This window comes from Natrix helvetica, assembly GCF_964273705.1.
Source record: "Natrix helvetica genome assembly, chromosome: 2".
In the NCBI taxonomy this organism is placed as follows: Eukaryota; Metazoa; Chordata; class Lepidosauria; order Squamata; family Natricidae; genus Natrix; species Natrix helvetica.
Window position 1 is genome coordinate 109,726,151 of NC_138552.1, and position 11,801 is coordinate 109,737,951.

Sequence of the window (11,801 nt, forward strand, 5' to 3'; positions counted from 1 at the left end):
ATATACCCAGTTCTCACAACTGTTCATTGTATGTCTTAGCTCCAATCCCCTAATCATCTTTGTTGCTCTTCTCTGCACTCTTTCTAGTGTTCTAGAGTCTCAACATCTTTTTTGTATCATGGTGACCAAAACCAGGTGCAGTATTCCAAGTGTGGTCTTACCACTGCAGTATAAAACGGTACCTACACTTGCTTATCAATCCATAGACATCACCTATTATGCTCATGCCTGAACTTAACTAATAAGATTCTTTGTGTATAGAACATACAATATAATTACATAGTCTGATGCCTTGCCATGACCAGAGTGGATACTCATAGAACTGCTGAGAGTAGAAAAATTTCAACTTTGGCAAAGAAGGTAATTCTTTAACAAGGCCTAAAGTTGTTTTACTGAAGTATCTATTCAAAGCAAACCTACGTATTATTAGGGTTCTGCTTCAAATTCAAAGGCATAAAGGTACTTTAGAAAAACATCCACTGCAACTGTTTGTAACTCCTTAAACCCAAGCAAAGCCATTTCCAAATATTTTACTTCAGTTGCAGAGGTCAGTCAAATAACCTTAGAAAAGAGGTTGCTGCTTGGAGGCTGATAGTTGCTGTTAGACACCTAATACATATCAGAGATAATATTCTGCTTCGCTTTGCTTTAAAGTACTTCTGATAGTAGTAAATTGCCACATAAAACACAGAAATTACAAAAAGAATCTTTGTGATGGTCCACATAAAACACAGAAATTACAAAAAGAATCTTTGTGATGGTCAATTCATTTGTTTTTCTCTAAAAAAAATATAACAAAACCCCACTAAAAATATTATATCCCCAAACTGAATATGAAGACTGTATGGCCATGAGGCTGCATCAATCCATTAACTTACATCCACTGTGGGGGTTTCTGGTGGTCTCTCTAATTTTCGTAATTTCACTTTCTTTATTTTTTTTCCTGGTCTTCCTTCTTCACCTCTCATCAATTCCCTGTTTAGGAAGAGACCCACACAAATTGAGCTACAGCAAATACGCGGAGAATAAACGTAATGGGTTTTCCAATACATTCAGAAAGTAGGCTAGATAAATTCCAGATAGTATTCTTAATGATATCAATCTAATAAGAATAATTCTTCCCTTTTTCCCTTATAAATTTACTGATCAATTATGTTCATATACCTGTGGTTCCAGTATGACTGTTTGTAGATATCATAATCCTGTACCTCTGCCTCTTCATTTTCCCAAGAAGCTTGATCATATGGCAGATCTCTCCACTTAATAAGATAATGAACATTCCCCTTCTTATCCACACTGGAAGAAAAAGAGGACAATCAACATAACCTTCTAAATAAACCTAGTCCACAGAAGCAGAAGATTAAGCATCATCTTTTTTCCCCTTCCTGGAAATACACTAATTAAAGAATGGAAAAACAACAGGCATTCACTAATAGTTTACCCAAGTGCATATTCTTAAGATGGGAACACAATTTGACAGTTATGCAAAAGTAGGGTGACTTCCTTCTAAAAAAATCAAGATATCAGCAGTAATGGCTGCCAAATAAGCATGTTCACCCTTTGCTACTTTATGAATAACTGTGTACATGTTTGTTTTCCAGATAATAGTTCCTTATTTGCCTAACCTGTGATTGAGAATTCGATGGACCATCATCCATTCTGGTTTAATCCCATATCGATAAAACCGTTCCTCCATCTCTGCAAACTTGGGATCCTTGTTCTTCCGTTTGCGACTCTTCTCTTCTTCTCCCCCAAAGTCTCCTGAAGGTGGCTCGTCCATATCATTTTTACGTTGATAATTGCGGAACATTACTTGGCAATGCAGTTCCAGCTGGGATACAAGCAGATTACATATCATTTGAACATAGTCGGCCAGCTTCAATTCCTTAATCAGTTGAAAAATCAGCTTTAACTTACCTGCAGCTCAGATACCCAGGAACAGTGCCAGTAGGACATCCCCTGCCACTTGACAAAGAACTGCCTCTCAGGTCTTCCCTCCAGAGGCTTAGGAGAAGGTGCATTTGGATCTGCATCAGCAGGCCGTGGCACTGGAGTTGGTAATGGAGGCTGTCCCCACTTCCATGTCAAGATTTTCTGCACTTTGCCTTTCAGAGATGGACACTAAAGGTGTGTAAAGGCATTAGAAAATGTTTGCTCTGGGTCCTCTGGCATTTGCTAAAGCTTCCCAATACTTTAATTATATCACTATTAGAAAGACAAGATCCACACATCTATATTCTATCCCAGAAAGTTTTAAACTATGGAGAACATTCCATATTCCTTTTCAGGATTAATAATAAAAAATAGACTACAATGAGAACCACAGAATTATACTTAAAAGGTATCTTCAATAACTAGAACAGAAAAACAACTGTCTAATATGTAAGTATTGTAGCATGGCTTAACAGATCCTTTTAAGTGGTTTCAAGAGGGACACTTCAAAACAACTTGTCTTATACAGCATAAAAGAAGCATCCCAGTATTTGGATCATTAGAAATTAGCAAGTGGAGAAAAATCAGGATAGCTTATAATTAGTGAACCATTTCAGTTAATACAAAAGAGTGGAACCAACATGCAGAAAATATTTTGAGTACATGTGATTTTTTTAAAATGATGGTGGGTTAGGTGCCAATATATATTCTGTTCTAATACTGTGTGATCCAGATATTTCTATAAGCAACCAAATTCCTCATTAAGATTTCTTGATTTGATAAACTTCCATCAGCAAACAGACTAAGATTTTCTGATGACATCTTGAAAAGTCTAGCCTCAACGTCTAGTTATTTTTATTATAGCTCCTTCCACTCCATGATCTAGCTCCTACCCAGGGTAGAACAGTATTTCCTATTTAATTATCAATCTGTTCATAAAGATATTCATAGCTCATTTTCTAAATAAAATATATAAGATCTACAACGAATTATTCAAAACCATGCTCACATACTTCTCTTTAGGAATGTAGGTTCAGTAAGACACCTTTTATCTCATAAAGTTATCATCCCCATAAATAAACACTATGCTACATTTTCCACTAGTTACAAATTATTGTTAAGGACTCACAGTACAGCGTGGACAAAGCCACTCTCCATTGGGGATTTCTGGCAAAGGAGGATTCAAACAGTGTATGTGATAAGATGAAGGGCAGGCATCACAGCAGAGAAGTTCTCCACCATCTTTGCAGACACGACAGAACTCCATGTGGTGATCATCTTCTTCCTCTGCATCCCCCACAACATCCTCCATAGTTTCCTCACCCTCAGAGTTATCTTCTTTGGCCTCCCACTGGATACCTTCTTTTTCCTAAAGGAGAGGCAAACTGTTAGCTCCAAGTGCTGTAAGCTCTAGCGAGCATTCACCTCTTTCCCAGTCTTCTACAACCCAAACTCACACAATGGGGGCAGCTCCACTTGCCCTCTGGTGCTTTCTCCATATCTGGATCCAGACAGACCATGTGATAGGCACGAGGACAAGTATCACATAGGATGATCTCTCCCCCCTGCTGGCACACCTCACAGTAGTCCTGGTGATCCGTCTCATAGCCATCCACAGTTGCAGTTGCATCCTCTTCTCCTAATGGAGACAATAGTGTTCAAAGCATTCAAAAGTGATCAATTAGTGCGACTCTTTAAGCAAAATAAATGCATTTCAGACCTCTGTGGTAGAGAATTAGCTAGATAAAAGATTTACAATTCAGATAACTAACAGCTGTAGAGATGGCAGTTTAAATCCCACCAGTGGTTTCCAAGGAGTGCAACAATGAAACAGGTATACACTAAGAGGACCCAACCAACAATTAAGACTTTCTTTGCTATATTCTCAATAGGACTTCATTCCAGAATCTTTCAGTTTGATTCTTTCTCTAGACCGACAGTAGCAAGTTCCCTTTTATGGATTTGAGGCAGGTTCCAACCTCAAACACATAGGCCCATCCTATTCTTGAATCCTGTACTCCCCGGAGATCTTTTTTTTTATATCAGAGTTCAGTACCTTTCTTTTTCCTCTTTCCAGCTTTTAATTTTTTACGGCTGCGGCTGCTGCGACTGGTAGAACCATCTGACACAGAGTAGCTATTGATACTTGCATCATCAAAGTCTGATTCAACATCCAAGTCATCTTCCTCACTCTGAAGAAGGACGAATACATTAGATAGGCAGATATAACAATAGGCACCTCTTCCCAATCTCATGAACGCTGAAGGAAGCTACTGCCTGAAGTAATAGATTCTACTCTCTACACCCAAGTACCAGGGGGGGGGGGGAGTAAAAAACTCACAGATGATCTTTTACGCTTGGAGCCAAATCCTCCGAGTTTGATTTTTAAAGGTGCCACCTTCTTGGTTTTGGGTTTTTTGATGTCAGGGACACGAGGACTAGCCTTGGGTTTTTTCCGCGCATTAGGGCCTAGAAGATATCACCACTCAGTTAAATAGAAACGAGAACTCAACTATATTCAGTGTATTAACAATATTTAAGGAAATTAGGGTTGCCAGACACATTATTGAAAAAGGACCTCTATAGCTACATTTCCCCCTCACCTTTTCCTTCTTTGGTCTTGGCCTTTCGAAGTGGGACTTCAACAGGGGGCTGAGGAAGAACAGCATCCACATTAGTTACCATGCTCTCCACTACAGCTACAGCAGCGGCAGCAGCTGCTGCCACTGATGCGCCAGAACTCCCTTTGAAGGGATTATTTGTGCTGAACTCTCTCCATTTGGCTCCCAGAACCATCATCATTTTTGAGACAGCGATTTTAGGATTTTTTGCAGCAATAAGTGGCCTATGGGAAGGAGAAGAGAAAAAAGAGCACTAGTAGGTCATGCTGGACTGGGTGGGATTTAAGCTCTATTCAATTTCAATAATCACATCATTCCCACTAAACAAGACAAATTTCTGTGTACTGGCTAAGTTCTCCCCAAAATATGAGATACTAACACAATCAAAACAGAAAAATGTTTCTAGCACTATTTTCTTTCTATTATAGGCAATATTGAACCAATTTGTAGGGTCCTCAACATCTATAAAATTAAATCCTCAGGCATAAGATATTGCAATATACAGAAATTTTAACACTACGTAAGTTACCAGTATTGCTTATTGGAGCTCAACAGTATTATTAACTTATTTTGCAAATGAGGTACAGAGGCATGGAAAAAATAGCTGGGCTTTTTTAAAAGCAGTTTAACAACTATTTAGATTTCGAGTTCACAGTTAATGCTTTATTAAAACTACTTAGTTATGCATAATTTAATGCAGTATTACTGAGACATAAGGGACAAAACAGACTCATACCTGACAAACTGGCTGAAAGTCTTGTAATTTGTTAGAGTGCGATAATCTTCTTCTGTGAAAACGTGATCAATATCTTCCATGCCCCAGTCTTCTAAAAGCTGGGCAGAGGACTTAGGTTCCTAATAAAAGAGGGATACAGAAGGTAGTATTATCAGAGATAAAATCTCAATTTGAAAACTCTTTTTGGTACCAAAAAAGCATTTTACCAAAGAAGTACCACATGAGAGATATAGAAATCAAGCAAAGGAAAAATACAAGATAGACACCAAGTCAACAAAGTTCAGAAAGTATAACAATAATCTTTTAACTGTAACTGTTGTTAGTCCAGCCAGGAATATTCTCAAACTAAACTAAACAAATAACTTTAGCAGAATGTTTCAGATTCACCTTGGAATCATCATCTTCATCTTCTTCCTCTTCCTCCTCCTTGCGCTTGGTTTTGTTCTTCTTCTCTTTTTTAGCCCCAAGTTTTTTCTTTTTCTTTTTGCCAGGAGTATAGTCACTTCCCTCACTATCTGAGCGTAATAGCACCTCCTCTTCTTCCTCTACAAATTCATTTCCTTCACCAGAGCTATCTCCAAGCTGGAATGGAGGCAGTTGAAAAAATTAAGATAAAGTGAGCATCGAAACCCTTGTTCTTTCAAAAAGAACATCAGACTTTCTGCCATCAACATGAAGTCCCATCTATTCAGAAAAAAAGCTTTTCTCTCTTCAATCCTTTACTTCCCTCCCCCACTGTATTTTCCTATTTGCTTTTGTATTTTTGTATTTCATTCTATAATCTAATTTTAAAAAAATGTTCAATTCCTTACAATCACCACACATGCAAAGACTTTCTATTTTCTTACCTCTTTTTTCTGACGCTTACTGAGCTTGGGTATCTTAGGTTCTTTCACCTTCTTGGGCTTCTTCTTTTTCTTGATTTTTGGCAACTCGGCCTCAGATAACAGTTCTTCCTCTGGCTCTTCTTCAGGCTCTGAGGTAAGTAATAAAACCAGCAAGAGAGTTTCTAAAACTCAAATGTGACATTATATTCTGTTCCTAATTACATCCTCCTACCTATACTTACCTGAAGCCGCCTGACCATTTTTTCAAACCACAATGTAGGCAGTAACTTCTGTAATCTTTAAATTCTGGTCTTTACTAAACTCTTTCTAGTTTCTCCTCACCATGAAATATAGGTAGTCCTCAACTTACAAACATTTGTTTAGTGACTCTTAGAGGTTGTAATGGCACTGAAAAAAAATGATTTATGACCAGTTTACACAGTTACAATGGTTGTAGCATCCCCATGGTCATGTGATCAAAATTTGAGCTCTTAGTAACTGGCATGTATTTATGACAGTTGCCCTGTGCTATGGTCATGCGATCATCATTTGTAAATTCCTAGCTGACTTCTGACAAGCAAAGTAAATGGGGGAAGCCAAATTCGCTTAATGACTCCATGATTCACTTAACAACTGCAGTGATTCACTTAACTGAGGCAGAATAGATAAAAAAATGAGGCACACTCACTTAACAACTTAATTATCAATGGACATTTTGGACTTAATTGTGGTCATAAGTCAAGGACTACCTGTACTAGTAATATATTTCCTAAATAAAACGTAACATTCAAAGAAGCGTAGACTAATGTAATCATTCACATAGGCACTGAAGGTTTTTTTTAAATGGGCAGATGCAATCACCTGTAAAAAATTACACATACGAAGCTTTCATTAAAAGAAGCAATTTCTATTTAGCACTCATTTTTTCTAAGGCAAACTGATGTAACCGAACATACTAACTTCCCTATAAATCTGTATCCAAATCCCGAATAAAAAAATGATCAAAGGAATACTCTTTACTCCAGGGAATCTACCCCTGTAATACAGTCAATTGGCTTTCTGCATCCATTTTCAATGTAAGAATCAAAACAGCATAGGAAATAGCAACAGTCCTTGATAAACAAACAAACAAAAATCATATGAAGCAGCTACCTCATTATCCTTCTTGCCTCTATTTTGAAACCTTTACCCTCACAACAAACTTGATAGGAAACTGTGTGAACTCCCCCACCCTACCTAGCACTTACTGTTCAGGTATCCAAGTTCAGCAAGTGTCAGAAAAGAAGAAACATAACCTCCATTTCAATCATTAGGTGTTTATTTGGATATCGGTACTTTTCCAGTTCAGACACATCTTCTCAATGCAAATGCAAGCTGTAACTCATTCCTTCTCCCTTACTCTCTTTTTCAAACACAAATTTAACACATCATTCCAAAACACCATAATCCCATCCGTTCTTCCAATCTCCCACTCCACAAAACACATAGGGATACGGTCAGTAACCAGCTTCCTTTGTGACAGGATCCACAGTAACTCAGTCATTCTTCTTCCCCTCCCCCTTCATCAGCCACCCCCGCCCATTACACGCAGCTAGAGTCACTAGTTCTCCCTCCAAGGAAAATGGCCTCCTAACCACAAGCACCGGGCAGGATGAGGGAAGCCACAGGTCAAAGCAGTTGCTGCACCGAAGGACAAGAAGCAGAGGGAAACTTCTGGGTGGAGTCCCGTATTCCCAAACCAGAAAATACATCTTGTGCCAGAAATATTTTTTATTACATCCCTTCTTCCCAATCTTTCTTACTATAAACATTTCTTAACTTAACCCTAAATCCAAGTATTCTGGACTAAGTGTTCTTTCCACTCCTTTTCCTAGGCAAACTAATACCCACATAGATAGCTATCTTACTTTTCAGCTGATTAACACGAAATAACATTAATTATCCACTTCCCTCTTGAATTTTGGAAGAGAGAAAAGAAGAGCTGGCTCTCTTATGGTAAAAAAAAAAAAGAGGTAATATCCAATTGGTCCAACTCCTATGGGAACTTCAAAAGCAATGACTCTGAAAAAAAAAGTTGGTTGCTGCAGAAAATAACTGATCTCAAACACAAAAGTTTTCTGAAAACAACTAAAACGTGACCAAAACCCATTGCTCATTCGCTGCATCAAGTTGGCCGTATTCAATCCAAACGACTAAGGTGAGCTGTTGTAAAGTAAGCTATGCTAGGTGTGGCTGGGAACAAAAATGGGTCATACAATTACCCAAAACAATGATCACTTTGGATACAGAAATACTGAACTTTCAAGTGGGCAATAGAAAGAAAGTCATGCACTTGTCACTTAGATTCACCCTTTGAGGGTGAAATGTTTGTTTTGGTAGGAATCCTTATCCATACCTCCCAGTCTCCTCTCCTTTAATATCCATCCAAGATACTCTCCGCACATCAACAAATGAAATAAACCAGACAGGTTTTAGAAAATGGATGCAGACACCTGAGAGACACTTTCTGTAATGCATGCATGGACTAATAAACAAAACCTTCCATGAAAATTTTCCCATTTTCACATACATTAAAAAAATGACAAATTACTAATTCAAAATATCTGAGATCTACAAAATGCTCTTCCCAAACACAGCAGAACTCAACTTCTGCAAGAAGCAATGGATACAGAAGGAAGACATACCAAATATTAGCAGTAGCTGTAACCACAGTTTCATCTGCAATCCAAGCAGAAGTTTGATGTCATTTTTATACTGTGGGGAGAACCTCACATTTTTACCATCTATGTTCTTTTTAATTGCTGATACTACATAGTGTTTTTATCATAAAGTTATCATCAAATATTAGATGAAGAGTAACTAATTACTTCCATGTTAGCCCTATAATAAATCTGGAGTGTTCTGGTGTTTCTGGTCCCATATAAAACGGATGACTCTGTAGCTAGTTCTGGTTCAGACAACCAACAGACAGTTTTATTCATTGCCTTTAAAAAACCCTCTATCATAGCATTCCTGTGTACCTTGATGTTGATGAATACTGTTGTTCAACAGGATCTCCATCTCCTCCTCATCACTGCCAGCAGAGCAGGGCGATGGGGATCCTATGCCCGACGCCATGCCCTCTGATTAAGAGGGCTTCTGGGATTCAAGCAGCTTGTGCTATCTTGGCACTTTCGTATTAATAATGGCAGTAACGTGCTACATGAAGAAAGAAGAGCAAGCAATAAGGCTAAAAGTCCCAACATCTTTTATACTAAGTTGTCAGACTGCCCAAATTGACTCCATAGACTATCAAGAAAAAGGCAGCACCAGGGAGAGCCAAAGAAGTCAACAACTTGGCCCAAGCACCAATCCAAAGTGGTCCTGGGGGCAATGCTAAATTAATTCAAGGCAATTATTTCATTCTAAGTAGATTGACAGGAACTTCGACTTTGGGTTTCCCAGTTCTTTTCGGATGGAGCCTGTGGGCAGGAAGGCGAATGTCTGAAATAATCTGGCTATACTTTCTAAAAGATAAAACTATCTGAAGGGCTTCTTTCTTGCTAACTTAAAAAGAAAAGACCTAAGATTTTTCATTTCGGTGGTGACCAGTAAGTAGCCCAGCTGCAGGGAAAATATACCAAGGGATCGTTTTAAGCAAAATAGGAAACAAAAGGCACAGTCAGCTCAAAGGAAAGCAAGGCAAACTTGCTTCCCCCTGGGAAATGGGGGTGGGCACGAAGGCAGAAATCAAGCAGGGGAAGCGGGGAGGGGGGGAGGGAGAGAGACGGAGGGAGGGAGGCGGGGACGGGACGGGAATCAAGGCCAGGTCTGGGAGATGGCGAGGAAAGGCCGCTTTCCCGGCTCGGGACGCGGAGGGAGAAGCGCGGCTGGGGAGCAGCGGAGCCCCAAAGCGCTCTCCGGACACGTGCGCCGGCCGGGGTCGCGCGGTAGACAGCGCGGGGTCCCCCCTCGCCCCCAGGCTGGTTCGGGGCCACGAGGGGGGCTCGCGGAGGGGCGGGCAGCCGAGGCGAGGCACCCCGCCTCCCTCGGGCGCGCCGGGCGGCGGTCTCCCGGGGGAAGGGCGGTAGACCAGCCTAGGGGGTGCTGCCGTTTGCCCTCCCCCCCGTCTCTCCGGTGTCTGTCCGTTCGTCCGCCCGCCCCCGGCCTCTCCTTCCATCCCGCCCTCACCCGACTCCGGGCGCCCCGGCTTCTTATTTCTCGACGCCGCTGAAGGGAAAATGGCTCCGGCTCCAGCGCCGCCTCTTAAAGGGGAAAAAAAAAGCCCCAGCCAAGCTCCTCCCCCTGTTCCCCCCCCACGCACTCCCGCCTCCATCCCATAATATGCCCCTGGTGCCTGGGAGACGGGTCCCACCTCCATCACCTCAGTAACCCCCCCTCAACTGAGGCATCCCATAATACTTCTCTGCCCACCAAAGTACCCGCTCGGAACCCGGCTCTGCATCCCATAATAACCATTCCCCTCCCCTTTCCAAAACATCCCATAATAGTCCCTGCGGGGGGGGGGCGTCCAGTAATGCACGCTCCCCCCATGCGGAAACATCCCATAATACTCGCCCTTACTCATACACACCACAATAGTCACCCTTCCCCCCATGGAGGCATCCCATAATAGTCACATTCTCTTCTTTCTTCCCACAGGCACCGTCTCACTGCCCTGAACATCCCATAATATTCACCACTACCTACTCTCATCCCCTTGCCTGGCTCTTCCAACCCACCCACAGTAATCTCTCCCCACTCACTCCTTCCCTGGCATATCCCATAATAAGTGCATGCTGGCTGCCAAGTCTGGTATCCCAGAACAAGCCCTCCCTTTTGCATCCAGCCTTGCCTCACTGAAATATTCAGGGAGCCCCCATGGCATCCCATAATAGGCACACCCAGGACATCCCATAATATCAACCATTTTCACCTCTCTCTCCTCCCCCTTAGCCAGGCATCCCATAATAGTCTCTGGCCAGTGAGACATCCCATAATACTACCAGCAACTCTTAGCCACAGCCTACAATGCTCGCACTTACTGCATCTCACTCTCCTTTCCTGCAGCCCATAATAATCACTGTCACACTGTTCTTCCCCTGACAAGTAAAAGCAGCAGGAAAAGAAGACCCTGCTCCAGAGTCTAAGTCACCCAGGGACCCCTCTGGACCAGCACCTTCCTACAGACAGCAACCCCCAAACCACTTGGCAAATGTGTTATAAATGTATCCCATCCCCCTACTGAACACACAGACCATAATAACCACTGGGGGCATAGGGCCAATAGTCTATCCCATAATACTCTAGCAAAGCCTGCCAGGAATCTCCATTCCTCCTTCAAATGATGCAGACTCTGCACATCCCATAATCTTTCATAGACTACTATACAGTAGGGGCATGTGAAGTTATACCTTATTGTCTGAGTACTATAAGGCCTCAAGACAGATTTCACCTTTCCATAATTGTTTCTGACAGTTTGATAGCACAGAGATATGGAGAAAGTACACAGGAATAACTGTATATGCAAATACAATATCAATCTAAAATAATCTTCAGTCACAGAAATCCATAGGAACATTTCTTGGATACTCATTCTACTCATTCTATGTCTAGTTGTGAAAAAAAATTGGTCGACTTCAGTTTTAAAACTTTATTGCAAGTGGCTAATAAAAATTGTTAGTGATTATTTCTATGTACACAAGA

At 41.1% G+C, this 11,801-nt stretch overlaps 1 protein-coding gene across 2 annotated transcripts in view; it reads right to left on the reverse strand.

Moving 5' to 3' along the window:
• The window catches only part of CHD4 (chromodomain helicase DNA binding protein 4), a 32,258-nt gene extending 21,890 nt beyond the window's left edge, over window positions 1-10,368 (reverse strand). For both annotated transcript variants that reach the window (XM_081941506.1, XM_081941505.1), the window contains exons 1-14: window positions 10,287-10,368; window positions 9,137-9,314; window positions 6,138-6,265; window positions 5,677-5,871; window positions 5,290-5,408; window positions 4,536-4,777; window positions 4,274-4,401; window positions 3,989-4,124; window positions 3,390-3,571; window positions 3,062-3,301; window positions 1,918-2,121; window positions 1,626-1,831; window positions 1,165-1,296; window positions 879-975 (exon numbers count right to left, since the gene is read on the reverse strand). In XM_081941506.1, the coding sequence (XP_081797632.1) occupies window positions 879-975; window positions 1,165-1,296; window positions 1,626-1,831; window positions 1,918-2,121; window positions 3,062-3,301; window positions 3,390-3,571; window positions 3,989-4,124; window positions 4,274-4,401; window positions 4,536-4,777; window positions 5,290-5,408; window positions 5,677-5,871; window positions 6,138-6,265; window positions 9,137-9,233 (2,106 nt within the window). In that variant the 5' untranslated portion in view covers window positions 9,234-9,314; window positions 10,287-10,368. The remainder of the gene's footprint in view (window positions 1-878; window positions 976-1,164; window positions 1,297-1,625; window positions 1,832-1,917; window positions 2,122-3,061; window positions 3,302-3,389; window positions 3,572-3,988; window positions 4,125-4,273; window positions 4,402-4,535; window positions 4,778-5,289; window positions 5,409-5,676; window positions 5,872-6,137; window positions 6,266-9,136; window positions 9,315-10,286) is intronic.
• Window positions 10,369-11,801: the final 1,433 nt, after the last annotated feature.